The 27,551-nt window shown below is 42.3% G+C and overlaps 1 protein-coding gene across 3 annotated transcripts; it reads left to right on the plus strand.

Moving 5' to 3' along the window:
* On the plus strand, positions 1–22,160 carry FUT10 (fucosyltransferase 10). Of its 3 annotated transcripts, none has more exons than XM_032214579.1 (5): positions 1–311; positions 12,153–12,448; positions 14,897–15,191; positions 16,309–17,144; positions 21,740–22,160. In XM_032214579.1, exons 2-5 carry the CDS (start codon positions 12,368–12,370, stop codon positions 21,968–21,970), a joined length of 1,443 nt encoding a protein of 480 aa, XP_032070470.1. In that variant the 5' UTR covers positions 1–311; positions 12,153–12,367; the 3' UTR covers positions 21,971–22,160. The 3 variants fall into 3 exon arrangements, with proteins under 3 accessions (XP_032070470.1, XP_032070472.1, XP_032070471.1); XM_032214581.1 differs by having other exon boundaries at positions 12,153–12,343; XM_032214580.1 differs by lacking the exon at positions 1–311 and adding an exon at positions 320–379.
* The last annotated feature ends 5,391 nt before the right edge of the window (positions 22,161–27,551 follow it).

Consider the following 27,551-nt stretch of genomic DNA (forward strand, 5'->3'; position numbering starts at 1 on the left):
TGATGGAGATCCTTTCGGTCCGGACGTTGGGTGCCTATATTGAAACGATGCCACAATGAGCGTGATTAGACCAACTTTCCTTCCCACGAACCCGGGAACGTCCTGTTTTCCAAAGCGGGATTCGGGCAACTGTGGAAGGTGGATCCCCGGGATCTGCTTCTGCAGACACAGATGGTCCTCCGTAGGGATGTTGTTGGGAAGGAGGGCCGCGATCCGCTGCAGGTTTTACTGTCAACCTAAGGGAAGTAAGAGGTACAAATTGAAAATAAAAAAGCGCCTCGCAACAACCAGGAAGAAGAACGGGGACTTAGGTGAGTATCTTTATTTCCTATGGAAGCATTGCGATAGTTTCCCTCTTGGTTGTGCATGTCTGCAAAAGGTATGAAAAGGCGCCTGTAGATCTTAAAAAGAGAGACTCTCCTCATTCGGTTTACTTTTGGTCTTCAGTTCTGCAGTGCAATGGGGCATTTACAGCTGGGAAGGAACGAACAAACGAGCCAAAAGATTACAAATCAAAGGAGAAACGTAGCGTTAACTTTTCTACACTAAAAATACCATTTTAACGTTGCAGCTCCGCCTCTCGCATAAGGGAGAAAGGAAAAACTTGGGGCCTATTTTAGCACTAGCGGCTTCAGCTAGTTCCCCCTTTCTTTGAATTTTTAAACTTTTGTTTATCTGCCTATAGCAAAAGCTTTTACAATAGCGTGCAGTTGAAAGCTTCGCTCAATTCTAAGCTATTGTTTTAAAGCTTCTTCAGTATTATTGAAAGAGAGAAGCAGAGGCGACCTTTTTTTTTAAAGGCAAAGACCAATAGTTTTACCTTTCAAAGGAAAACCTTACAAACCTCAATAAAATATTAGTGCTAATAACACTATTTAACAATTCTGGGAGATAGATTCCATAATTGTCTTGTAGAAATTATGCATGTCTTGTGTGCTCTTTGCTTTAAAAAAGCAAATTATAGACACCTCAAATCAGTTTCTACAAGTATGCAAATTTTTCAGTGCAAATAAATGTGAACTTGCATATATTTATTATGCAGTATTATTGTATCTATTCTATAGAACAATGCATATTGTTTCTGTTCTAAGTCTGCCTCAAAGCTTTACAATAATTATTGGATACATTATTTTCTGCAGAAAGACAAAATTTCTTAGCTATATTCCAAATGTGAAATCTTATTTTATCCTATTTTATATTTTCATATAATAAAGATCATTGGTGACAATTAAATGTAGGTGTGTATTCCGGGTTTTTTTTGTATAATGTGACCTTACTCACTATGTTGCTATTTCAAAGGTTTCCTACTACTGGTAGTCCTCGACTTACAACCATTTAGTGACCATTCAGCTCCGGCGGTCCTTAGAGGAAACCGATTATCTAGATCCCTTTCAGTCGGGATTTAGGCCTGGCTACAGCATGGAAACCGCTTTGGTCGCGCTGACCGATGATCTCTGGAGAGCCAGGGATGGGGGTCATGCCTCCGTCCTAGTGCTCCTTGACCTCTCAGCGGCCTTCGATACCATCGACCATGGTATCCTTCTGCGACGACTGCGGGAGGTGGGGGTGGGAGGCACTGTCCTACGGTGGTTCTCCTCTTACCTCTCGGACAGGTCGCAGTCGGTGTTGGTCGGAGGGCAGAGATCGACCCCTAGGCCCCTGAATTATGGGGTGCCGCAGGGTTCGGTCCTGTCCCCCCTCCTGTTTAACATCTACATGAAGCCGCTGGGTGAGATCATTCGACGGCACGGGATAAAATACCATCAGTATGCGGACGATACACAGCTGTATCTGTCCGCCCCGTGCCAACTCAGTGAAGCGGTTGACGTGATGTGCCAGTGCCTCGAGGCTGTTAGGGTCTGGATGGGGGTTAACAAGCTTGCACTCAATCCGGATAAGACCGAGTGGCTGGTGTGTTTCCCTCCCACTAATTGGCCAAGTTTTCCATCTCTCAGGCTGGGGGGTCAAACAGTACGCCCCTCAGACAGGGTTCGCAATTTGGGAGTCCTCCTGGACCCAAGCTGACTTTTGAACACTACTTATCGGCTGTGACCAGGGGGTCATTTGCCCAGGTTCGCCTGGTGCACCAGTTGTGTCCCTACCTGAACCGGGAGGCCCTCACAACAGTCACTCGTGCCCTTGTGACCTCAAGACTGGACTACTGCAACGTGCTCTACATGGGGCAGCCCTTGAAGAGCATTCGGAGACTTCAGCTTGTCCAGAATGCAGCCGCGCGAGCGATCGTGGGTGCACCTCGGTTCACCCACGTTACACCTATCCTCCGCGAGCTGCACTGGCTGCCTATTGGTCTTCGGATACGCTTCAAGGCGCTAGTCGTCACTTATAAAGCCCTTCATGGTATTGGACCTGGGTACTTGAGAGACCACCTGCTGCCAATTACCTTCAATAGACCGATTAGATCCCACAGATTAGGCCTCCTCCGAATTCCATCCGCCGGCCAATGCCGACTGGCAACCACCCGGAGGAGAGCCTTCTCTGTGGCTGCTCCGACCCTCTGGAACGAGCTCCCCGTGGAGATTCGAACCCTCACCACCCTCCAGGCCTTCTGCAAAGCCCTTAAAACCTGGCTGTTCAGACAGGCCTGGGGCTAAAGAGCTTTTGTCCCCCCCTCGAATGGTATGGTTGTTGTGTGCTTTTAAATTGTGTATTGTTCTGTTTGTCTTTTTATTCTTTATCTGTACCCCCCTCCCTTGAACAGAACTTTTTTATTTTTCTTTAAAAAAAACACAAATATGTCATCATTTGTCAATCATTAAGACATTGAAGTACAATTTTTTTTTGTTGTGTGTACCCCTCCCTCCCTCCACCCCCCCTCCTCCTTCCCCCCCCCGACTTCCCAGAACCCGTACACGGTATGGATTTTTAACTAACACAGTCTAAAATCTATTGAGAAAAAAGAAATAAAGAAATTAATGACATTCTAGATTGACCTTAGCTTCTTCTTACTGAACTGACTTTTAACAGTTTAAATCATTTCTGATCTTAAGCATAGGCTAACTGGAATTTCTTAGTCCCGTATTTATTTTGTATATAGTCAATCCATTTTTTCCAGTCTCGTTTATATATCTCATTTGAATGATCTTTGAGATATGCCGATATTTTAGCCATTTCAGCTAAGTTTGTTACTTTCAATGTCCATTCTTGGATTGTAGGCAAGTCTTCCTTCTTCCAATATTGCGCCACCAACAGTCTTGCTGCAGTTATCAGGTGCAGAATCAAATTGGTCTCTACCACTGTAAAGTCAGTACATATACCTAGTAAAAATAACTGAGGACTAAACTTTATCCTTCTTTTAAAAACATTTTGCATGACCCACCATATTTTTATCCAAAATGCCTTAACCTTTTGGCAGGTCCACCATATATGATAATATGTAGCATCGAGAGAACCACACCTCCAACATTTAGGCTGTACATTCGGATACATAGAAGCCAACTTTTTAGGATCTAAATGCCATCTATAGAACATCTTGTAAAAATTTTCTCTCAGATTTTGAGCTTGTGTAAATTTCACATTTCTTACCCAGATTCTTTCCCATGTATCCAACATTATTGGTTCCTCAATATTTTGAGCCCATTTTATCATACAATCTTTAACTAATTCTGTTTCCGAATCCATCTGTATTAATACATTATATATCCTCTTTATATGCATTAAGCTTTGATCTCTTATTTGTTTAAACAGATTATCCTCAACTTGAATAAAACCAATTTTTTGATCTATTTTCCACCTAGCCTGTAATTGCCCATACTGGAACCATGTTTGAACTACCTTCTCCTCTTTTAATACCTCTAAAGATTTTAATTGTAATACCCCCCTTTCCGAGGTAAGAAGCTGTCTGTAAGTAATTCTGTCCTGTTTTTGTGCTGTATTCATATTTTCAATTGCGTGTCTAGGAATTGCCCACATGGGTATCTTGTCATTTAATTTATATTGGTATTTCTTCCAAACCCGCAATAAAGCATTTCTTAAAATATGACTTTTAAAATTCTTATCCAATTTTTTGTTGAATAACAGGTAAGCATGCCAACCAAATACCAGATCGTGTCCCTCAATATTCAATATTCTATCATTGGTTAAATGAATCCAATCACTAATTACAGATAATGCCACTGCATCATAATATAGTTTTAAATTAGGTAGTTTCAATCCTCCTCTCTCACGTACATCTTGCATTATTTTCATCTTTACCCTCGGCTTCTTTCCTGCCCACACAAATTTGTTGATACCCTTCTGCCATTCTAAAAGGTTCGCATCTTTTTTAAGTATAGGTAACATTTGGAAAAGAAATAAAAATTTTGGTAAAATGTTCATTTTCACTGCCGCTATCCTACCCAGCAAAGATAAGTGCAATTTCTCCCATTTTTTCATCTCTGTCTGTATGCTATGCCAAAGTGGTTCATAATTATGCTTATATAATTTCCCATTTGAAGTTAAAATGTTAACTCCAAGATATTTGACTTTTTTAACTACCTCACATCCTAGCATCACTCCTAATTCTTCCTTTTGTTTAATATTCATATTTATAGCTAATATTTTGGTTTTTCCTAAGTTTATTTTAAAGCCCGACACTTGACCATATTGATTAATCGTATTCATTAAAACCATACTGGATTCCTGCGGTTGTTCCAATATTATGACCAAATCATCCGCAAAAGCGCGGACTCTATATTCTTGCTGCCTAATCTTGATCCCTTTTAAACCATCCAAGCCCCGTATTTTATTCAACAATACTTCCAAAGTTATAATAAACAATAATGGGGACAAAGGACAGCCCTGTCTTGTACCTTTTCCAATTTGAAAAGAGTCTGTTAAACTTCCATTGACTATGATTTGTGCTGTTTGCTGTTGGTATATTGCTTTAATTGACTGTAAAAAATTATCTCCTATCTGCATTTTTTGCAGTATCTTCAACAGAAATTGCCAGTTAACTCGATCAAAGGCCTTCTCAGCATCCAAAAATATAAACGCAGCAGGGATCTGGTTGTTCTTTCCCAAATATTCTAATGCATTAATAATTAATCTAACATTACTTTTCATCTGTCTCCCTTGTATAAAACCTTTTTGGTCCGTATGTATCAATTGTGGAGTGACCAACATTAACCTATTTGCTAATATTTTAGTAAAAATTTTATAATCTACATTCAGTAATGAAATAGGTCTATAATTTTTGGGTTGAGTAGTATCTTGATCTTCTTTGGGTATCAAAGATATAAACGCTGTCTTCCAAGATGGAGGGACTTTACCTTCCGTTTGAATCATATTAAATAATTCTCTAAGAGGTTCTATCATTTCTAACTGTAAGTTTTTATAGTAAACCGCTGTCAAGCCATCTGTACCTGGTGCTTTCCCTGACTTTAATTGCTTAATTACCTGCAGGATTTCCCCCAAGGTTATTGGTTGATTCAATTTTTGCCTGTGTTCTTCTCTAACTGAAGGTATTTTCTCTTTGTCTAAATATTTGTCTATGTCTAAACCATTAATTTTATCCCCTTTATACAGTTCTGTAAAAAATTCCCAGAAAGCCTTTTGAATCTCTTCCTGTTGAAACACCTCCTTCCCTCTGTAAATCAGTTTAGATATATTTCGAGTTTTCCTTTTTTTCCTAATCTGATAAGCTAACCATCTGCCAGGTTTGTTTGCATTACAAAAAGTATTGTGTTTTGCATATAATAAATTAGTAGCTACCTGGTCAGAGATCAACATGTCAAATTGAGATTTTAATATGTTAATAGCTTCCTTAACCTTTGTATCGTCTGGGTTCATTGTTAACTCCAGCTCTTTTCTCTTAATTTCCTCTTCCAGTTCTGTTCATTTTAACCCTTGCTTATTTCTATGTGTTTTATTTATATTCATCAAAACTCCTCTCATATACGCTTTGCTTGCGTCCCATACAAATTCCATAGATGTACCCTTATTCATATTCAAAACAAAATATTCAGATAGTAATTTTTTACAATCATTAATATACTTTTCATATCTAAATAAGTTTTCATTCAATCTCCAAGACCTTCTTGCCTGCACTACCCTTCCCAACTCCATCCAAACTGGGTTATGGTCCGAAAGGACCCTAGCTGCAATCTTTGTTTTCTTGACCCTAGAAAGCAAATCATTAGTGGTTAGAATAAAATCAATCCTTGAGAGGGATTGATGCCTGTCCGAGAAGAAAGTGAAGTCATATTCCTCTGCATTTCTTTCTCGCCAAATATCTCTCAATTCAAAATCATCCATAATGTCAAAGAAAGATTTGGGTAACTTTGCTCGCATCTTGGTATTTAGGTGGGAAATCTTCTTATCTCTCTTAGTGTCTATCACTCCATTCCAGTCACCCAATAGTATACAGGAACTATAGTCCCACTGTACTAATTTAGCATGAAGATTTCTATAGAATCTATCTTGCTGTTGATTGGGAGCATAAATTCCCAAAAGTAATGTCTTTTTCCCTTCTAAGATTAAGTCTAAAGCAATATATCTTCCGAAGGGATCTGCTTCTATTAATTCAGCTTTCATATCTTTTCTTAAGTATACAACTATACCATTCTTCTTTTCCATAGCAGAAGCTGCAAAATGTTGACCAAGTTTTGAGTTGATCAAATATTTTTGATCAGTTGACTTGATATGAGTTTCTTGCAAACAAATTACATCGTTCTTAAACTGTTTGAGATAATGAAATATTTTCTTCCTCTTCTGTGGAGAGTTCAGTCCGTTGACATTCCATGTTAAAATCTTAGTTGTCATCTTTGGTTGGTTGAAGCATTTTTAGAGCTTCCTGCACGGCCTGTTTAATCTTAGGTCTAGCTCCTCCCACTGCTTCCAGATTTGTTATTGTAGTTCCTTGATCGATGGCCGATGATTGTTGATGCTGTTGCTTTTTAGCTTGTTTCTCCATACGTCTAGTAGTCATGCGGCTAGGTCTTGGTTCCATAGCACCTTGCACTTCTAGAGAAGAGAGATGCTCCATCTTGTCTGGTGGTTGTGTAGTTTGCTGTCTATCCTGTCCTTCTTGTGGTCTTTCTCTAGGTCCAGATGGTGCAGGGTGTCCGGCCTTCAATATATTATAATAAAAATCTCGGGCTTTCCATACAGAGTTGAGGCGGTACCTTTGCTTATCAAATGTAAATATGATGCCGAATGGTGCATCCCATCTATACTGTATCTGACGATTTCTGAGTTCTTCGACCAAAAAAGCGTAGTCTCTCCTGGCTCTTAACATTTGAGGTGGTATCTCTTTCAAAACAGCCAGGTCTTGACCGCCAATTTGAAGCTTAGTGTTATAAGACGCTTGCAGTACCATATTTCTAAGCTCTCTTGTAGTAAAATATATAACGATGTCTCGAGGAAGCTGCTTCTGCTTTGCCAGCCAGGAGTTAACGCGGTAAGCTTTGTCAATTTGCCAGTCTTGGTTGGTCCCTGGTCTTCCCATCAGGCGGTCAAAAGCTTCCGATAGGATCTGTTTCAGGTTCTCCTGTTTCTCCTCACGCAGCCCCCTTACTCTTAATGCGAACTCCATTTGTCGGTACTGTATCATAATAATTTCTTTTTCAGCATTTTCCACTTTTTGTTCCACCACCTCTGTTTTCAATGTCAAGTTAGCATTGGCATCATTAAGAACCTCTAGAGTATCTTCCACTCCAGAAATATGTTCTGTTAATACAGTTACAAGACTCAGCATGTCGTCTCTAATTTTATCAACCTTAGCCTCAAATTTCTCATACAGCTCCTGTTTAAGTTCTTTTATTTCACTTTTAATTTCTTCTTTCATTTCTTTTATTTCCTCTTTTCTCTCCTCTCTATTATCTCTAAATTTATCTTCCATTTTAATTTTCTGTGCATTAAGAGCCTCGCTTAGATTACTCAGGAAAAATTCTTTCGTTAACACATCCCCAGCAGGGGGCGTAGGAAGCGGAGGCTGCAGCTTTGTGCCAGGCACTGAGGATGTGCCCCTGGAAGTAGAGGGTGACGACTTCAAGTTAATATTTGGTTTTGAGGCCATTTCAAAATTTATCTGCCTGCAGTTAATAAAACTCTATTGCCTGAATATGCAGCTTTAAGTAAAGAGGCTTTTATTTTGAAGTTTAAGGCTTGGCAAAACTTTCAGTGAGTAAACATTGTAACAAGACCGTTCAGCAGATTCATCACCATTTAACTTCCAGATAAGCAAGGTTAATGAAGGAGTAAAATTCTTCTATTGTGAAACCAAAACATATGATGAGCAATCTCTTTTGTTTTGAATTCTTGTGAGGATTAGCAAAAAGTGTTCGTTATTACCGGAGAAACCAGCCTGCTCGGCGCCATTTTAAAAGCCTCTGAGTAAATAATTTTTCGGAAGAGAAAAAGAAAAGAAGCTAAAATGTTGATAAGCAATTATTGTCCACGCAGTAAACGGATTCAGCTCGTGATAAGATTAAATCAAACAAAACTTTGAGCAGAGTGGGGGAGACCTACTTTGTCCTGCACAAGGCAGTTTGAAGTTCCCAGCACGGACAGCCGTTCTGCCTTGGGCTAGCCCCCCTTTCCTTGCAAGCACAAAAGCTGCAAAAATCGAAGAGCATTTGCCAGCAAAACAGTTTCTTCTTTCCTTCTTGCCTGAAGGATAAGAAAACCTGATAAGACGTCAGATGGAAGATCCTCTAAACAGGTACGTAGCCAGGAATTCGGAGGCAGCTGATTTTTTGCTGCCCCCACCAGTAGGCTCCTCCCAGGAAGTCCTGTACCCCCCTCCCTTGACTTGGATTGTGAGCCGCCCTGAGTCCCCTTAGGGGAAAAGGGCGGCATAGAAATTTAATAAATTCAATTCAATTCAATTCAAAGTTACAATGGAACTGAAAAAAAGACTTAAGGTCATTTTTAACATGACCATTGCAGCATCTCCATGGTCACATGATCTAAATTCAGTTGCTTGGCAACTGGCTCATATTTATGATGGTTACAGTGCCCTTGGGTCATGTGATCACCTTTTGCGACCATCTAACAAATAAAGTCAGTGGGAAGCCAGTTTCACTTAACAACCATGTTATTAACTTAAGAACTTCAGTGATTCACTTATCAAATGGGGCAAGAAAAGTCCTAAAATGGGCCAAAACTCACCTAACAACTGTTTTGCTTAGAACAGAAATGTTAGGCTCAATTAGAATAGAACAGAAAAGAACAGAACAGAATTGAATTCTTTATTGACCGAGTGTTATTGGACACACAAGGAATTTGTCTTTGGTGCATATGCTCTCAGTGTACTTAAAGAAAAATAAAACCGAATACATTCATCAAGAATCCTAAGATACAACAATTAGTGATAGTCATAGGTTACTAATAAGCAATCAAATCATACTAGGAAACAAATAAAACAAAATAAATTGTAAGATACAAGCAACATAATTGTAAGAGGGAAGAGATAGATATTAGGAAGGATGAGAATAATAATAATAATAATACAGTATTTGTAGTCATAAAATGAGGACTGCCTGTATATGTTGAATCAAAACTCCAGTCATATCGATCCAGCAATATCTATATCATCTTTGTTACAGATGAATGGAACTACAATGTAGAACAATTCATGACTGGTAGTCCACTAGTGCTGTACTGGTAAATAAATTAGATTAGATTAAATTTTAAATTATTGCAATCTCATGGACTTGTCCTCCTAATAGTCTAGCGATTTGGCAGTCTCAAAAGCTTTGGGCCTTAAAAGAAATAATTTGTATTTTTTTAATATTTTTTTTTATTTTCAAACAAACACAAACACACAAAACATATAACATAAAAACCTCTTCAACTGCATACAGCATGTCGATTGGTTACAAGGTCTTTCTGCGTCCTTTCCATAGTCATCACTTGAGCTTTATCAAAAATCACATATTGTCAATCAAATATCTTTGTATACATTATTATTATACTTAATTTGTTTGATTATCACTATTGTTTCTCCATTTTAAACAAGGTATTCTAAATATGTATCCATTTATATTATAATGATTCATTATATCATCTTCAATATATCTAATAATAAAGAATTTTTTATATCCTATTCTAAGTCATTCTATTATTTTAGCATTGATAACATTCTCTAATAATTTTCAATTCCATATTTTTTCCATTAGTATCATCAATCTAATATACATGTATACAAATTGTTATAATTGTTAAACATACATTAAACATAGCTATTATTACATCCTTTTTATATGAAACATTAAATTTGAAGTAAATTTATATTATGGCATTTCATTACATCATCCTGAAATCATTACATCTTTATATTCTATTCTATATAGAATTATTTAACTTTTATAAAAAGGTTTTTCAACATCATCTCCATCATCCTCACTTACAGTTTGTATAAAATTTCATATTATCAATCTAGTATATATATAAATGCTTTATTATCATTATTGATCATTTATTTGACTATAGCTATTCTTACTTTGTCTTATACATAGTACTCAAAATTTAACTACATTTAACTAAATTTTATTGTGATATTTCATTTCATCATCCTGTATCCTTCCAGAAATAGTGCAGTCCAATATCTCTTGCCATTTGTAGAATCTGTATTCTAAGTATTTTCTTGATAAGTCTTATGCGGACTTCTCTTGACAACTTGTGATTCATTGCATATCTTATAAAGATTTGAAACCCTCTATCTGTTCCTTTCACCAGCTTGACTTTTGTTGTCACTGGTGCTTCTGCCGAATTTACTTATTTCGGCCAAATTTTCTCCCCTTTCTTCATCTATATTTTGACATCTGAGATAGAGTTCCAGTTCATCGATCTCTCCTTTACGTATTTCGCACTTATCATTTCCCTCCACTCTCGATTTGCTGTCAGTATCAACAATTTTCTTATCACTTTCATATGTCTCTGTGGTTTTTTGAACTCTGTCCTCAAATTTCATCGTTGTTTTATAAGTATTCTCAACTCTTCCCTCCATACTTTCTGTATTTTGATCTATAATTTCAAGTCTCTCTTTGATTATTAAGACTTTTTGAATTTCTAGCATAATTCTTTGCAATGTTAGTCCCTTTTCTTCTTCATATTGGGCCATTTTTCCAGGTTATAGACACTGCCACTAAAACATCCAAGGCTTTTGCTAGGTTTCAAACAAATTCAGTAAAGTTTTTCAGGCCAAAGCTTTCTCTTTTTTTGCAAAGAAACACCTGTATAAACAAGACATTTTCCACTGACCCTTTCAGTAAACAAAACAAATAGTATTATCTATTAGTATTATCAGATGTTGCCAAGCCTCTAGCCTCTAGATAGCAGTGTTACATCCTTTCCCTCTGTTTTTGCCTGTCTTTCTAAGCTCCGAACTCTGGAAGAGAAGAAAAAAAATGTTTAAAGATTACGACCCAGCCGAGCCTTGCAAGGAAAGAAACACTTAATCCACAAATACAAAAAATGGAAAAAGTATAGAGGAAGAAGGAAAAAAAAAGACCAGTCCAGTTTAAAAGTAAGAGGCATTTGTAAAAAGTCCATTCATAGAAAACAAACAAAATTTAAGTGAAAAAGATAACATGATAGTTTTAAACCAGGGTTAATTCGCCACTTGCTTTCTTCTGTCTTCAATTTTATTTTAACTCTAAGTCTTTTGGGTTTTCTCTTCTCTAATAATAAAGATTTTTCTCACCATTTCGACACACTGTCTCTCCTGTTCTGCTTCCATTTCAGGGGATTGTTCCAACCTTCTGCAGCCATTTTGGCTGCTTCTCTTGTAGCCGGCAAAAAGAGCTTTCTCCTGGATCGATCAGGAACTTTGCGATGTCCCTGAGATCAGCAGGACATGCTCTTCTCTATCACTATTCCTTCAGAACGGTTTAAATCCACAAAGGACCGTCCAGCAACAGAGATATTGACAGCAATTCTGGAGCCCCAAGATTGCATGTCGTGTTGTCGCGATGTCAAGCCCCGCCTTTCCCAAATAATTTGTATTATGTCGGAGTCCTGGGGATCCCGCCTGGAGAGGAACACACGTGCTGTAGTACCCACACTCAGTTTGCTAATTCTTGGTTTATGTGGCTCTCAAATGTTTTTGATGGGGATATGATCATCCAGATACATCAGGAAGACTAGGACCTGCTTTCTAGCACATATGCCAAGAAGAATGTACTTCTGAACTGTATTTTTTTTTCATTTAGCAGGTGCATTAATTCTAAGGAATCCCTGATTGAGGAAGCTACAGAAATACAAGATCAAGGATCGATTCAGGTTTGGTGGCACTTTTCCCCCCACCAGTGATGACAACGGAGAAGAACAAGGATTTCTAGGGAAAATACAAGTGGATCACTTATTGGGCATGTTAAGGATTCTTGAGTCCCCAAACATGAAGGTGTTGTGTACCTGATCATAAGGCATGAAAAGAATTATAAAGAAAAGATTTTTGGCATCTTCCTTCTGCTTTATGGCTTTCTTTTTTCTCCTGATCACTTTCCAGGTACCAAAGATACTTGGGGTGGAGCTGGGAATATATTCAGAAATGCCCCAAAGAGAGGAAGGAATAGCTATGTAACGTAAAATTGTAGGAGAGATAATGGGGACACTGCTATATCAACTTTGGGGTTCAGCCTAGTGATAGGGGTTTAATTATATACTCAATGTTTTCAAATCTCTGTTCTTTTCTATTGCTGGGTTTTCACCAATAGATAATATAGATAGTCCTTGATTTATAACCATTTATTTAGTGGCTGTTTGAAAGCACTGAAAAAAGTGACTTACGACCATTTTTCACGCTTACGACTGTTGCAATGTCCCCATGGTCATATGATCAAAAATTGGATGCTTGGCAACTGGTTCATATTTATGATGGTTGCAGTGTTCCAGGATCATGTCATCACCTTTTACGAACTTCTGACACGCAACGTCAATTGGGAAGCCAGAGTCACTTAACAACCATGTTACTTACTTAACAACTGCAATGACAGTTGTCTAACAACTATGGCAAGAAAATCATAAAATGGTGCAAAGTGACAGTTATTTACTTAACAGCTGTCTCGCTTAGCAATGGAAAATTTTGGATTCAATTATGGTCGTAGGTCAAGGTATACCTGTAAACACAAACAGTAAAAAAATACAGGGTAAATCATTTTCTTTGAGCAAAACACATCCTCATTCTCATTATTCTGGTTCTACTATCATGAATTATTCAAACTAATAATGCCACAGCTTGGTTCCTCTAGCAAAGCTGTGAGCTAATGCAATTAAAAAGGAGAAGCCAGATCAGAGGTAACTCTGTCACAGGTCAGAATTCCTCCTCAGGCAGTGGGCCCCAACCAGAGGTGGGTTCCTATCAGTTCGGTTGAACCAGTAATGGTATGCGGGCCTGGGTTGCAGAACTGGCAGCAACCCAGGCTAGCCACGCCCCCGAACTGGTTCCCTGGTGTCTGCCGTCACCATCTTTTTTCAATTTATGTTGAACTGCGCATGTGCGCACGCAAGCGAGCTGGCAGAAACGCCGGCTGAAACCCACCCCTGCCACTAACCTTTTGGGCACTAGGGACCGGTTCTGTGGAGAGTGGTTTTTCTGTGGACCAGAACAGGCGTGGTTTCGTATGCTGCCTACATCCCGTGGATGGGGCTTTGCTTGTTTGCATAGCCAAGTTTCTGGCATGCCATGGACCAGTGCTGGGACAGGGGTTTGGGACCCCTGTCCTAACTAGGTCCTGTGGAAAACTCTACATTTTTTCATGTGACGTGGTATAATTAAATTAAAGTTATGATCTGCTGTTTGTAAGCTGGAATCCAGATGAGATGGGGATAGCAGACTTCCTAGCTTCTGTATTAGTATCTTCAGTCCTCTAGAAATATTACACCAAAGTTGTGGAATCTGAAGAACAGGATAGGACAGTGATGACTAACCTTTTTGTCCTCGTGTGCTGAAATCATGTGCGTGACAGCGTGCGTGCACATGTCCACACTCATAATGCAATGCACTCCACCCCCCGGCGCATGCACACACAACCCCTGTGCTCCCCTACACATGTGTGCTACCTCCACATTCCCCCCATTCATGCATGCACGACCCCTGACCCCCGTGCATGCACGCAGCTGGCTGGCAGGAGCCACACGCATATGCATGGCGCAGCTGAGCTGGGCGATGGCTTGCGTAACCTCAGAGAGTTGGCACACATGCCATAGGTTTGCCATCATGGGGATAGGACATGGTATACAGACAAGGAAAATTCCTAAAAACTAGAAGGAAACAAGCACCTTAGATGTTTTTGAATAAAACTGTTTTCTGTAAGTTTGGTTACTTGGTGGTTTATTTTATAGTGTGTATGTATAGCTTGCCCCGCACAAAATAGAATTATAAATGAAACAAAAGAATAATGTTAAAAATACCAAAAAAACCTCAGTAGTAATAAGAAATCAGCCCTCTCCCAGTGGCAGCAACATTTTGATAAGAGTTAAATAGAAAGGTTGATTAAATAAAATAATCTTTTAAAGATTTTCTGGAAACCATTAGGAAGGGAGCTTTACAGACTAGAGACTGGTAGCCTGATATGACTAATATATGAACAGAATAAGTTAACAGTCCAGAAATAATATGCTTATCATAGCCTCACTGAGTACATGTTAGAAGAAAGTGTATGTGTGTATTGGAGCATATTGGCCTGGTCCCTGCAGTCTTGTTGGCAAAATTTCAGAAGTGGTTTGCCATTGTCTGCTTCCTAGGGCTGAGAGAAAGGGACTGGCCCAAGATCACCTAAGGCAGAATCAGAATTCACAGTCTCCCAGTTTCTAGCCTGGTACCTTAATCACTCCACCAAACTAGCATTCATTAGAAGGTCAATTTAAAATCAATATCAGTGCATACTCTCTTAAAGAATAAATGTCTTATTTCTTAAGCCTTTGATCATTCTTAATTTTTCTTTGCTTTCAAAAGGTGGTTGTGGAACTGGGCAAGTCTGAACAGTTGACCTCAAAAAACTCAGTTTCACAAAACAATGCTTTCAGAGAAGATGAGTTCCAGAAATACCCTCCCCTGTTTTTCAAAAAGCCAAAACCTGACTACAGTGCAGGAAAAAAATTGCACAGAGGCACATATCCCGTTTTGCTCTGGTGGTCTCCGCTCACGGGAGAATCTGGACGGCAGGCTCAGTGTGGTGAGGATGTTTGCTTCTTTACCATCAACAGGACTTACCAACACAATCCTATCACTAAAGCCTTTCTTTTTTACGGTAAGGGACTGGCTAAAGTTTTGGAAAGGTTATTGAGTAATCTCTTGCTCCCCCTTTTCTTGTGTAATTTACATATTTATTTGGGCATGCAGAAAAAAAGTGGAACCAACTGGGAATATGGTGATTTATATTACAGGTATCCCTTGACTTATAATTAGGACAGGTTTTCTTATCATAAGTCATTGTGGTAATAAGAGGAAGGACCAATGTGGCTAGACCTGACTTTTTTGCATGTAGTGCAAAGCCATTCTTCTGTGTGGGTGGTTTTTTTTTTTTTGCCAGAAATTAATTTAAAAATGCCAGAAACTTGCATGAAACATAAATCATGGTCACGTGATTGTGGGACACTGCAACCAGTCATAAATATGAGCCAGCCGCCAAGTGCCCGAAAAAGGATCATGTGATCTTAGGAGGTTGTACCACATTTTACTATGGCCAGAAGTGTTTTATGGGTTGTACACCACCAGTCCAAACCCACCTTAATTTCAAGTGGTCATTAAGCAACTATTTTAAGTCAAAAACTACCCGTACAGATACTTCCTCTCTCCTATTTCTTATTCCTCATCCTGAAAAATCAACATTTCATGGCCACTGAGCATGCTGTATCCTGATTGGGTAATTTCCAGATTTCTTCCTCCTCTTAGTTTCCCCCCCAAAAATGAATTTTTGTTCTGCTTCGAATCTGTCATTCTGATGCCATTTCCAATTTTCTAAAACAATTGTATCTTGGTAATAAGTGGCTTTGAAACCCGTCGAATTTGGTACTCAACACATTTAGATGTGAAAATTTCATCCCAGTGCTCATTGTTTGTTTGGTATTCGACTCACAAGCTAGAATTTGTCAACGTTGGCTGCCTTGTGAATCGCTACATTATTCCTTATAGGAAAATTTGTTTGGTACTCATTGTTTTTGGAACTCATTGTGCCTCCTGGAACCAATTAACGATGAATACCAAGGTACCACTGTATTAGTATGAATGTTACAATTGAAGAATATCTGCATTATTGGCGATGACCACATTACCTTGAAATAATGACTATTTATATTATTGAAGAAAGTGCAACTAAGTCCATTGAATTTAATTAAAAGGAATTTGTTATATTTTTCAACATCTAGGTACTGATTTCAGCATACACAGCTTACCTCTGCCCCGTGCAGACTACCATGACTGGGCTCTTTTTCACGAGGAGTCCCCCAAGAACAACTACAAGCTTTTCCATCCTTCTGCCATCACTTTGTTCAACCACACAGCCACTTTCAGCCGCCACTCACACCTACCGCTTACCACCCAGTACCTTGAAAGTATTGAGGCCTTGAGGTCCCTGAAGTACACAGTTTCTTTGCAAAAAAAGAACAGCTTGCGGAAGAGCCTTGCGCCTCTGGTCTATGTACAATCTGATTGTGACCCTCCCTCTGACAGAGACAACTACGTAAAGGAGCTGATGGCTCACATTGACATTGATTCCTACGGGGCTTGTTTGCATAATAGAGACCTTCCAGACCATCTCCGAAATCCATCCGCCATGGACAGCGATAGTTTTTACAAAATACTCGCTCAGTATAAATTCGTCCTGGCTTTTGAGAATTCCGTCTGTGAAGATTATATCACTGAAAAACTCTGGAGGCCACTGAAGCTGGGAGTCGTGCCTGTTTATTATGGCTCTCCCACTATACAAGACTGGCTTCCAAGCAACAAGAGTGCCGTTCTCGTCACAGATTTTCCACACCCAAAGGACTTGGCTCAGCATATCAAAGCTTTGGATGCGGATGACAAGAAATATATGGCCTACCTTGAATGGAAGTTGAAAGGTGACATTTCCAACAGGCAACTGCTTGCTGTTATCAAAGAACGCACATGGGGAGTGCAGGATATCATGAAAGACAACTACATAGATGCCTTTGAGTGCATGGTGTGCACCAGGGTATGGGAAAATATCAGGAGACAAGCAAAGGTAAGTATAAATATGTCTCTCCATAGGGATATGTCGTCATTAAGTCAACTGCTTTCTTTTGATTCTCAAGCAGAATCAGTGTAACAGAGGCAAATAATTTTGCAGAATTACAGAGTTCCTACAGAAATAAGATGTGGCTTCAAGAGAGGTCCATGAGTCATTCTGTGATCCATAAATGTTGAAAGAAGATAGAGCACATTGACTTCAATAGCAATAGTACTTAAACTTATATACTGCTTCATGGTGCTTTACAGCCCTTTCTAAGCAGTTTACAGAGTCAGCATATTGCCCCCAACAATCTGGGTCTTCATTTTACCCACCTCGGAAGAATGGAAGGCTGAGTCAGCCTTGAGCCTGGTGAAATTCGAATTGCCAAATTGCAGGCAGCTGCAGTCAGCAGAAGCAGCCTGCAGTACTGCACTCTAACCACTGCGCCACTGCAACTTCATCTTACTTTCAGGTCCATTATTTTCTCTGCTCTCCCATCTTCTTGGATGTACATTGAGGGATAAAATGTCCCTTCTTGTTCATATTTCTAACGTACATTTAAGTTACCTTTATACATTCTAGACCAGGGGTGTCAAACTGGATTTCATTGAGGGCCGCATCAGTGTTGTATTTGACCTCGGGCGGCGGGGTGGGGGTGGTCAGTTATACGTCACTCATGTCAGGGTGACCCTGTGGGTCAGATCTAAATATCCCATGAGCCGGAGCCTTGATTCAATATTTCAATTCCCTTTAAAGGATCCTTCAAAACCAGCTCCAAATCATTTTCTCCCACAATCCTTTTGTCTTGTTTTATATCTTTATTTAGTATGTCAAGAACCAAAATAAACAGAAGAGGGGGACACTAGGGCAGTCCTATCTTATTCCTTTTTGTATTTCACATGGATCTGCTGGTTTTCTATTATCAATAATTTTAATATATTTTATCCATTTTATTCTTTTCCACATTCAGTGAAATGTATCTTCTGAAGATATGATGTCCCCAATTAAACAAGCCCTTAGATAATTAGCAGGTTCAATTATTGCCAGAACATTAATTTCAAAACAGAGATGCAGAGAATTTAAAAGGACACAATTTGAACTGGGTCACTAAAGGTAAAGGCTTCCCTGTTCAATCAGGGCCAGTTCAAGGGTGCGGTTTTAATCTCTTTTTCTTGGCCGAAGGAACCAGCGCTATTGGAAGACGTTTTCCATGGTCATGCGGCCAGCATGGCTATATGCCAAAGGTGCATGGAAAACTGTTACCTTCCCATCAAAGTGGTACTTATTAACCTACTTGTATTTGCATGCTTTCAAACTGCTAGGTAAGCAGGAACGGGCGTAAAGAACAAGAGTTCATCCCGTTGTGTGGTGCGTGGGTCTTGAACCCGGGTTGTCAGATTTCCAGCTGACAAGCTCAGCGTTTTAATCATTGCGCCATTGCGCCCCTTCACTAGGTCACTAAGCTGCCTACATCACTTTGTAGAATTGCCTACATGTAATTCCATCTCAATCCTCTTTGTTGGATTCTGAGTCTGATCTTAGCACTTAAACTGAATATTGGGATGATCTGATTTGAAGAAAAGTTTATACCTAAAGTATAACTATGCTGTAAAGTTTAAACTTTACTGTTCTCTTTTCTGATGTAAAGTTGGTTTTTAATTTAGAATATATAGCAAATCTCTATACAGAATATGATCAAAAGTATAAATTCAACTCATTTCTGCAGTTCAGTCATTTTGAGAATGTTTAATGAAATATTTTGATTGTAATGGGCTAGAATAATTAATCTTGTTCTTCTGTCACCAATGTTGGAATCTTTTAATGGAATCCATCAGTTCCCTCATTTCTTTTGAGTATTTTCGTTCTGGCTTTTATGGAGTCTTCACTTAGGGAGAAATTATTTCTTTCGACACTATTTTATTCTAAAATAATAATATTGTTTTAAAATGTCTATGAATTCTGCTACTGAGTTTTTTAAAAGTTAAAAATGGTTAATTATTTTTCAGTGGCATGACTAATCGCCATCAACATAATTTAGATTTAAATTTAATCTTTTAAAGTTACATTGAGTGAATCTGTACTTCTTGTTCTCCAGCACTGAACTCAACATGTGTGTCTTTGTAATATATTTGTATTTAGCAAGTTGGAACCAAACTGTATTCTGCCTGAACCCATAAAAACCATGCTATCAGAATCGGTAGAACAAAACTCTGGCAATTTGCTTTTTTTTCATATAATTTTATTAAGGATTTTAATTACAATAGTACAGTCTAATAAAAACTAAAAGAAACAGAATAAAATGAAAGAGTGACGGGTGCAAAAGAGAAGGAAAAATAATAAAAAGAAAGAAAAATGAAAAGTAAAAATATAGCGAAGAAATATAGAAAATAAATATATAAAGAAGTGACTTTCAACCTTCATCACAACATGCCTAAACAATTTTTGTAGCTCTTCACCTCCTCTTAGTTTTATAACCAAGAATATCTTCATCCCCTACCTGGTGATTTGTAAGTATGTGTCCTTGGAGTTTGTAAGGGATAAAAAGGAAAATGAACATTGAAAAAAAACCCATTTTGGAAGTTATATTTCAGGGATGTAACAAGTGCTTTAAACCTCTGTAAGAATTAAAGTACTCATTTTGCCAATTTATCACACACCATCACCACCACCCAAGGAGGGACATGTTGGCTCAGTAGCTAGGACGCTGAGCTTGTTGATCAGAAAGGTGGGCAGTTGGGCAGTTTGGCGGTTTGAATCCCTAGCACCACATAACAGAGTGAGCTCCTGTTACTTGTCCCAGCTTCTGCCAATCTAGCAGTTCGAAAACATGTAAAAATGCAAGTAGAAAAATAGGGACCACCTTTGGTGGGTAGGTAACAGCGTTCCTTGCGCCTTCGGCATTTAATCATGCCAGCCACATGACCGCAGAGATGTCTTCGGACAGTGCTGGATCTTCGGCTTTGAAACGGAGATGAACACTGCCCTTTAGAGTCAGGAACGACTAGAACATATGTGCAAGGGGAACCTTTACCTTTTACCACCACCCAAAGTGCAGAAAGAAATGGAAAAATATTGACTGAGGGCTATTGGTGAAGTGCTGGAAGTACATACCTCAGAGTACCATCCCTGATTTGGAGGTATTCTTATTCTTTCTCTCCTTCTCATCTTAACAAAACATAACAAACCAGAAAGTGGGCAAGGTGCCATTGCCAATGGATCTCAAAATTAATATAGATGCAAAGCAAATATTAAATGAGAGCTTACAACAATGATCCATTGTATCCATGTAAATTTTGAGATTTATTGGCAATGGCACCTTGCCCTTTTTCTGTTTTGTTTTGTTTTGTAAGATGAGAGGGAGAGAAAAATTAAGATTTGTGTTCTACCAACCCTCAAACCTACCCATCCATGCTCTTGGCAAACATCTTTGTCAGGTTTTTTTGTTTTTGTTTTTTGTTTTGGTAAGATCAAGACACTCTTGACTCCAGATAATTCCAGGACAACCCCTGCAGTTTTCTTGGATGTGGTTTACCATTGCCTCCTTCCTAAGGTTGAAAGAAAGTGACTGGCCCAAGGCCATCCAGCTGGCTTTGTGCTTAAGATAGGATAGATTTCCCATGCCTTAACCACTACATCAGGCTGGCTTTCTTGTCTTGTTTATTCATTATTTTTTAATGTAAGATATTATCAGTTGGTTCATTTGTCCATTAGACACTGAAGCTAAATTCTATATTGTGGTAGGTCTAGAACAGTGGTCACTGACTGGTGGTCCATGAGCCACTAGTGGGCTGTGAGAAAATTTTGGTGGTCCACAGAAAAATTATTTGCATTTTTTATATTGCACTAAATCAGTGGTCCTCAAACTATGGCCCCTGGGCTGGATACATGCAATGAATGTTTGTGTTGCTGCAGAGAGTCTCCCCCTTCTAGGTCTTTTTGTGCGGGTCAGAAGGGAGCAGAAATTCCGACTTGGGGTGTGCTTCAGCCTCCTGGTGTGGGGATTTTGGCGAAGCCGTATTTCAGAGGGCCTTGTTCCAGTGGGACTGCATCATGGCCTGGAACTGGCTGGCCATCTCAGCCCACTGAACCTCCAGGTGCCGGTACCTGGCCTTGCACTTGCGCAGATCTTCCCTCTGCTTTGAAGCCTATGTTCATAGTCCTCAGTGAGGTGTTTCTACTGAGCATCCTTTTCAGTCAGATCCAATTTGAACTGAGCCAGCTGTTTTGCCAACTCTTTCTCATGGTGACTGTTTGCTCCAACAATTGCTTCTTGTTGGGGCCCTAAGGAACCTGGGTGGGCAGGCAAGGAGTGGCTGGGAGGGGAGGGGGGAATAGAGGCCCACAAGGCATCCTCAAATGACGTTGAGTTGGCCACACCCACCCTGTCACATGACCACCTAGCCATGCCTACCCAGTCATTAGACAGATCATATTAGTGGTCCGCGGGATTTAAAATTATGAATTTAGTGGTCCCTGAGGTCCAAAAAATTGGTGATTCCTGGCCTAGAAGACCAGAATACCAAGTATTTGAAATGGGAGAATACCAACCTTCATGTCTTAAGCCCTACAACAAATAAACACAGATTGTGTTTTTATCTTTTTATCAGGGAATGCCACCAAGAAGATGGAAGGCAAAAGCAAACCATCTGAGCTGCCCCAGTCCTCAAGCATTTGCCTTTTCTCCTCTCTCTGTGCAGAGAACTGTTCTCCAGGACGTGTGGAGATCAAGCTTTGAACAATCTAAGAGAGAAGCTCATGCACTGCAGCAGCTGGTACAAAGGAATATCAATTTCACATACCAGGAATTTTGGTCTATGGTTTGGAGCCGTTTACCTTGAGTTTGTATCTATTTTTTGCCCATGTATTATTGAGGCTGAAATTTAAGTAGTCATTGACAGGTAGGACATTGTAGCAGACAATTTTGTGTACTGTGCTTAGATGTGAATTGTAAAAGTGCTGGCACCATTATAGAGAGAAGGGATCCCTTGGGTGCAAATGCTTTGGCAGTATTAAAAGGCGATAAGCTTCCATACCCAAAAAGTGTCTTTCTGTCGATTACATTCCTGCTGACTGTACATTTTGTCCACAAACAAGCAGCTACTCACTCGCACGGAAAGGCAGAGTACCTGCTACTGGTCACTCTCATTGGAAAGCCCTTAGAGAAAGAGGGGTGGGGGTTGCATTTCTGCTGCATCTCTCTATATTGCCAACTTTCTCAACATCAGCAGTTTTAGTTAAAACTTGGCAGCTTGAAATTTCCTGACATAGTGTATGGATGTAAAATGCATTAGCGTTTGGCACTCGTATGCTGACATAAAAATAAATATTCTAAATATCCTGGTTTGCCCATCACCCATTTTCAAAACCAGGAACATTTAAAGCTATGTCACAAAAAGAAGTGCCACAGTCCAAAACATTAGGAATACCTCCCCATTACTTTCTCCAAGCATCAGCATCTTTACAGTGCTACTGCATTTACAATGTATTGCAATGCCATCCTGCTTAATTCACCAAGATCTGTTCTTAGTCAAGTCTATGCAGGATTTCAGGATTCCACATGTCAACATAAAACATTCAGTAATTGCTTGTTAATTGAAAGAGTACTTACTGTCTTACCATAGCAGCTTCGATCTTCGGCAACAGAGCAAGATGAAGGTGACACTGTGCATTTCTGTCCTTAAAGTGCCCTGCTGGTTTTCCAGAGGAGGGGAGGCAGTGGTCACCTGTGGGTATTCTCAAAGCCTGATTGGTCCAAAGACTGAGAGCAAAGCCTTAAATACTGGTGCCTTCCAAACCTGGCCCAGATTGTCTGAGTCTTTTTTGGTCCAAGTATTGTTTGAGAATTCCATAGGTAGGATTTATTGTTGTTGCAATCTGGTTTCTATTTGGCTTCATTGGGCACTTTAAAAGTTTTTATAAATTCTAAATTGTGCAGCTGCGGCCCCAAGGGACAGATCTCTGCCTTGGGCGGTTGGGGAGGGCCCTGTGGGGTGGTTGGCTCCCCCTCGTGGGCCCGGAACCTCAGCCCTATCCCCGGGATCGCGGGGGTGCCAACTCCAGTCTTCAGCTGCTTGAGGAGCAGCTTTCCTTGCAAGGATAGGCGGCAGCAGTGGCTTCGGCGCCGCGTGGAGCACACAAGCCGCCTGCGGAACAGCTGATCGCTCCGGGCGGCTGCCGCTCCATCAATATTTATCTTGCTGCTGAGGGGGATGAACGGGGGTGAGGAGAGCGTGCCTGGGTGCCACATGGCTCTCCCCAACTCTGATTAGTGCGGTGCCGGTTCCTGGAAGCCCGGCTGAGCCGCTTGATCTAGTTGCCGGCCTTTTTGCCCGCGCACGGAGTTCAGGTGGCCATTTTGGAGGTTGCCACGTGCGCGGGGCCTTTACTTCGGCCTACTTTGTGGGTGAGGCCTGGCAAGGGACTTTTTGGCCTAGTTCCCCCACAGGCCTTTAGGCCCTGGTCCCACTGGGACCTTCGGAGGCCTGTGTTCCTGCTGCCTTTGTTGGACACGTGAGTGGGCTATGGACGAGGGAGCGGAGATTCCCCAGGGCCAGGTGGTGGGCTCGATTAGGGGCAAGAAAGCCCTAGAGCAGGAGGTGGGGCAGGGGGTTCCCCCGTGATCCTTGGCTGCCCAGCGCTCTCCTAGGTCATCCACCAGCCAGGTGGCATAGGGCGATTGAGAAGACGTTTGCCAAGGCAGAAAGGCAGGCCCAGTCAGCCAGGCCTTCATCCCGAGACAGGTCCAGGTCCAGGTCCCCCCTCGGGCCTATTTCCAGCAGGTCTTCCCCTAGGGGGTTTAGCCCTGCTTCTTCCTTGAGCTCCCCCGACAGGATTCGGGCCTATTCCAGGAGGAGGAGTTCCCCTTCCCCTTCAGGTGATCCTTTGGAGGGTACGTCTAGGGGTACCTCTCGCAGGTTGGCGCCTCAGGGGCCTAGTTCTGCTTATGGGGATGTAGAGGATTTGGATAACCTCCCTGAAGGGATTAAAAGGCTTATTTCTGCAGCCATCTCACGGGGCATTGCCCAGCGGGACAAGGGCTCCCTTTCTCCCAGGCATGGGGGGCTAGGCAGGTCCCAGTATCGGGTGTCCTCTCCTTCCATGGTTAGCGAAGCTTCAATCTTGGGGGGGGGGGGAGAACCTCCAGGACATGGGCTTCTCAGATGATGAGAATGCGGGTCTTCCAGACGAGCCCTCTTCTAAGGGCCTCTTTCTTCCAGCCATGTTCAAGATTCTCTTGGACAAGGCAAGGCAGACCACCAAGGTAGGAATGGGGGATCCTTCAGTGCCCCCCCCAGGGATCCTGACATGGCCATGTTCTCTGCCATGGCCACTAACAAGGAGGAGGTTCCAGCTCCTCCCCTGTTTCTGGAGGTCTTGACCAATCAGTGGGCTCGCCCCTCCAATTTTTCGGCTCCTGGGAGTAATGACTGCCGGCACTATAACATGGAGCAAACCTTTGCTCAAGCCATTCAGCTGCCAGCCATTGACACCCCGGTGGCCGCCCTTGTTTCCTCCTTTCCGGTGGTATTGGGCGACGCGGCAAATAAGATGAAGCCAGAGGATAAGCGTGCAGAGCTTACCTTGCAGAAGAATTTTAATGCCACAGCATGGGCTATCAAGTCCGCGGCCTCGGCCTCCTTTAACCGCGCTACTGTCATGTGGCTTAAGAAGCTCCAGGAGCACATTCCCATTCAGGACGAGCGGGCTCCACCAGGATCTCTTTAAGATCATGGCGGCCTGCCAGTTCTCAGCTGATGCAACCCTGGACACGGTCAAATTTGCTTCCGGTGCCTTGGCCACCTCTGTCACCTCTCGTAGGCTCCTTTGGCTGCGTCACTGGCAGATGGATAACAAGGCAAAATGGGATTTGGCAGCCGCCCCCTTCAAGGGGCCCAATCTTTTCGGGGAGGCCCTTGTCCCCATCCTAGTAGAGGATAAGGACAAGAAGAAGGTTCTTTCTTTTAATGCTAAGAAGCCCGAGACTAAGTCACGCCCTTTCCGTAGACAAAGGTATAGGTTTGCGGATTACGGCTATAACCAGCGTTTTTCTTCTTTCTAATCTGATAGGCAGTTCCCCGGGTCATCCTTTCAGGACAGGAATAGTTTCCAGAAACAGTCCAGGTGGCCCTTTCGTGGAGGAGGCGGCCGTCCCTATTGCTGGGGGAAGTGACTCGAACCCGAGTCGTCCCATCGGCGGCCGCCTCTCCCTCTATACGGATCAATGGGACGAAATCACGTTGGATGCTTGGGTCCAAGCCACGGTTCGTCACGGTCTCAGGTTAGAGTTTCTCTCCACCCCTCCAAACCTCTTCAGGTCGTTCCCTCCGTCTCAGAGCCGGGAGCGGCGATTGCCCACCTTCTCAACATTCGGGCGGTGGAGGCAGTTCCTCTAGGGGAACGAGGCCTGGGCCACTACTCCAATCTATTCGTAGTTCCGAAGAACACAGGGGGCGGGAGGGCGATTCTAGACCTCAAGCGCCTGAACAGGTTCCTGGTGTACAGGCGTTTCAAAATGTCCTCCCTCAAATCTATCGTTCAGGGCATCAGGAAAGGGGACTTCCTGGCCTCCGTGGACCTCACGGAGGCCTATCTTCACATACCTATTCTGCCCGTTCACCGCCGGTTCCTGAGGTTCTCGCACGGGGCCCACCACTACCAGTACAGGGCTCTTCTTTTCGGACTGGCCTCGGCTCCCCGGACCTTCACGAAGGTTCTGGCGGCCCTGGTGGCCCACCTGCGCACCATTCCAGTGCGTCTCCAATGTTATTTGGACGATGTCTTGGTTCAGACGGGGTCTCTCCCTCAGGCCATCTCGGACCTTCGGCTCACCATTCGGAGCCTTCAGCGTCTGGGCTTTTCAGTGAACTTTGCCAAAAGCCATCTTTCCCCTCCACGCGTATTCTCCACCTGGGGACTGTCATAGACTCCATGTCGGGGGTGGTGAGTCTGTCCCAGTAAAGTCAGAGCAGCCTTCGTCAACTGGCAGAAAGCGTTCGCTGAAGGCGGTTTGCTTCCATCCTCTCTCTATCACAGTTATTGGGCAAGATGGTCTCTTGCATCGGGATTGTCCCATTGGCCAGGCTTCACCTTCGGCCTCTTCAGTGGGACCTCATCCCCTTTCAGAGGGGGCGGTTGAGCAATTCTCTTCGGACCCTCCATCTCCCGGCGGGGGTCCAGGTCTCTCTGGCGTCATGGCTTTCCCCGGCCATTCAGTGGGGCTGCTGCTTCTGGGAGCCGGACAGGGTGACGGTCACCACAGATGCGAGTCTGTTCGGGTGGGGGGCCCTGGTGGGTTCTCGGATGGCTCAGGGCAGGTTGACGGCCTCGGATCTCCGCCACAACATAAATTGGCTGGAGCTGAAGGCCGCACTCCTGGCTCTGCATCACTTTCAGTCCTCGGTGGAGGGGCATCACGTGCTTCTCCTGACAGACAATGTGGCCATCAAGGCCCATATCAATCGTCAAGGGGGGACCCACTCGTGGGCCCTCTGGCTTGAGGCTCTGCGACTGGGCACCTGAGCGGAGGGACACCTGCTGTTCTTGGTGTTGGAACACATTTTTGGGCTATCCAACGTCCAGGTGGGCGACTCTGGACAATGGCGAGTGGCAGCTCCACCCGTCGCTGTTTCGGCGGATCTGTCAGAGGTTTGGAACTCCTCTGGTGGATCTATTTGCATCGCCTGCGAACTCCCAACTTCCTCGGTTTTTCACCCGTTTCCAGTCCAGGTCAGCAGAGGGAATGGACGCCCTCAGGAGCCGGTGGCCCCCGGGCCTTCTCTATGCATTCCCTCCCATTCCCCTCGTCCTGGGGACTGTCAAGAAGGTGGTGGCGGAGAGGGCCCTGGTCATTGTGGTGGCCCCCTATTGGCCCAGGAGACCCTGGTTCGCGGACCTGGTCCAGCTGTCGGTGGCCCCTCCGTGGAGGATTCCGCGGGGGGACGTGGTCTTGCTGCAGGGGGCTCTGGTTCACCTGGAGCCCCAGTGGCTCCATCTGACTGCCTGGCTCTTGAACAGTGGCTTCTAATGGGGGCTAATCTGTCCTCCGGGGTCATTTGTACCATCGAGGCGTCTCGGCGTCCATTGACAACCTGCATTTACAATTCCACCTGGACGGCCTTTGTCCGGTGGTGCTCTCCTTTGGGCATTTCTCACGATAGGGCCACCATTACTAACGTCTTGCATTTCCTTCAGAAGGACCTTGAAAGCGGACTTTCGCAGAATACTTTGCGCCGCCAGGTGGCAACTTTGTCTTCGATCCTTCTTCCCTCTCCCATGTTTCCCTGATCAAGCGTTTGTTTGTTTTTTTTTTTTAAAATATAATTTTTATTAAACATTATTACCTTTAAAAAACAGAAAAAAACAATACAGCGACATAAATACAACGACATAAGCAAGACAAATCATACATAACAATATAAA

The sequence above is a fragment of the Thamnophis elegans genome, chromosome 3, assembly GCF_009769535.1.
Source record: "Thamnophis elegans isolate rThaEle1 chromosome 3, rThaEle1.pri, whole genome shotgun sequence".
NCBI classification, from domain to species: domain Eukaryota; kingdom Metazoa; phylum Chordata; class Lepidosauria; order Squamata; family Colubridae; genus Thamnophis; species Thamnophis elegans.

Coding starts and splice junctions, on each gene's coding strand:
- FUT10 (XM_032214579.1), top strand. CDS start 12,368: ATGAAAAGAATTATAAAGAAAAGATTTTTGGCATCTTCCTTCTGCTTT. Junction 15,192..16,308: donor TAAAGCCTTTCTTTTTTACG/GTAAGGGACTGG, acceptor TTCAACATCTAG/GTACTGATTTCAGCATACAC. Junction 17,145..21,739: donor ATATCAGGAGACAAGCAAAG/GTAAGTATAAAT, acceptor TCTTTTTATCAG/GGAATGCCACCAAGAAGATG.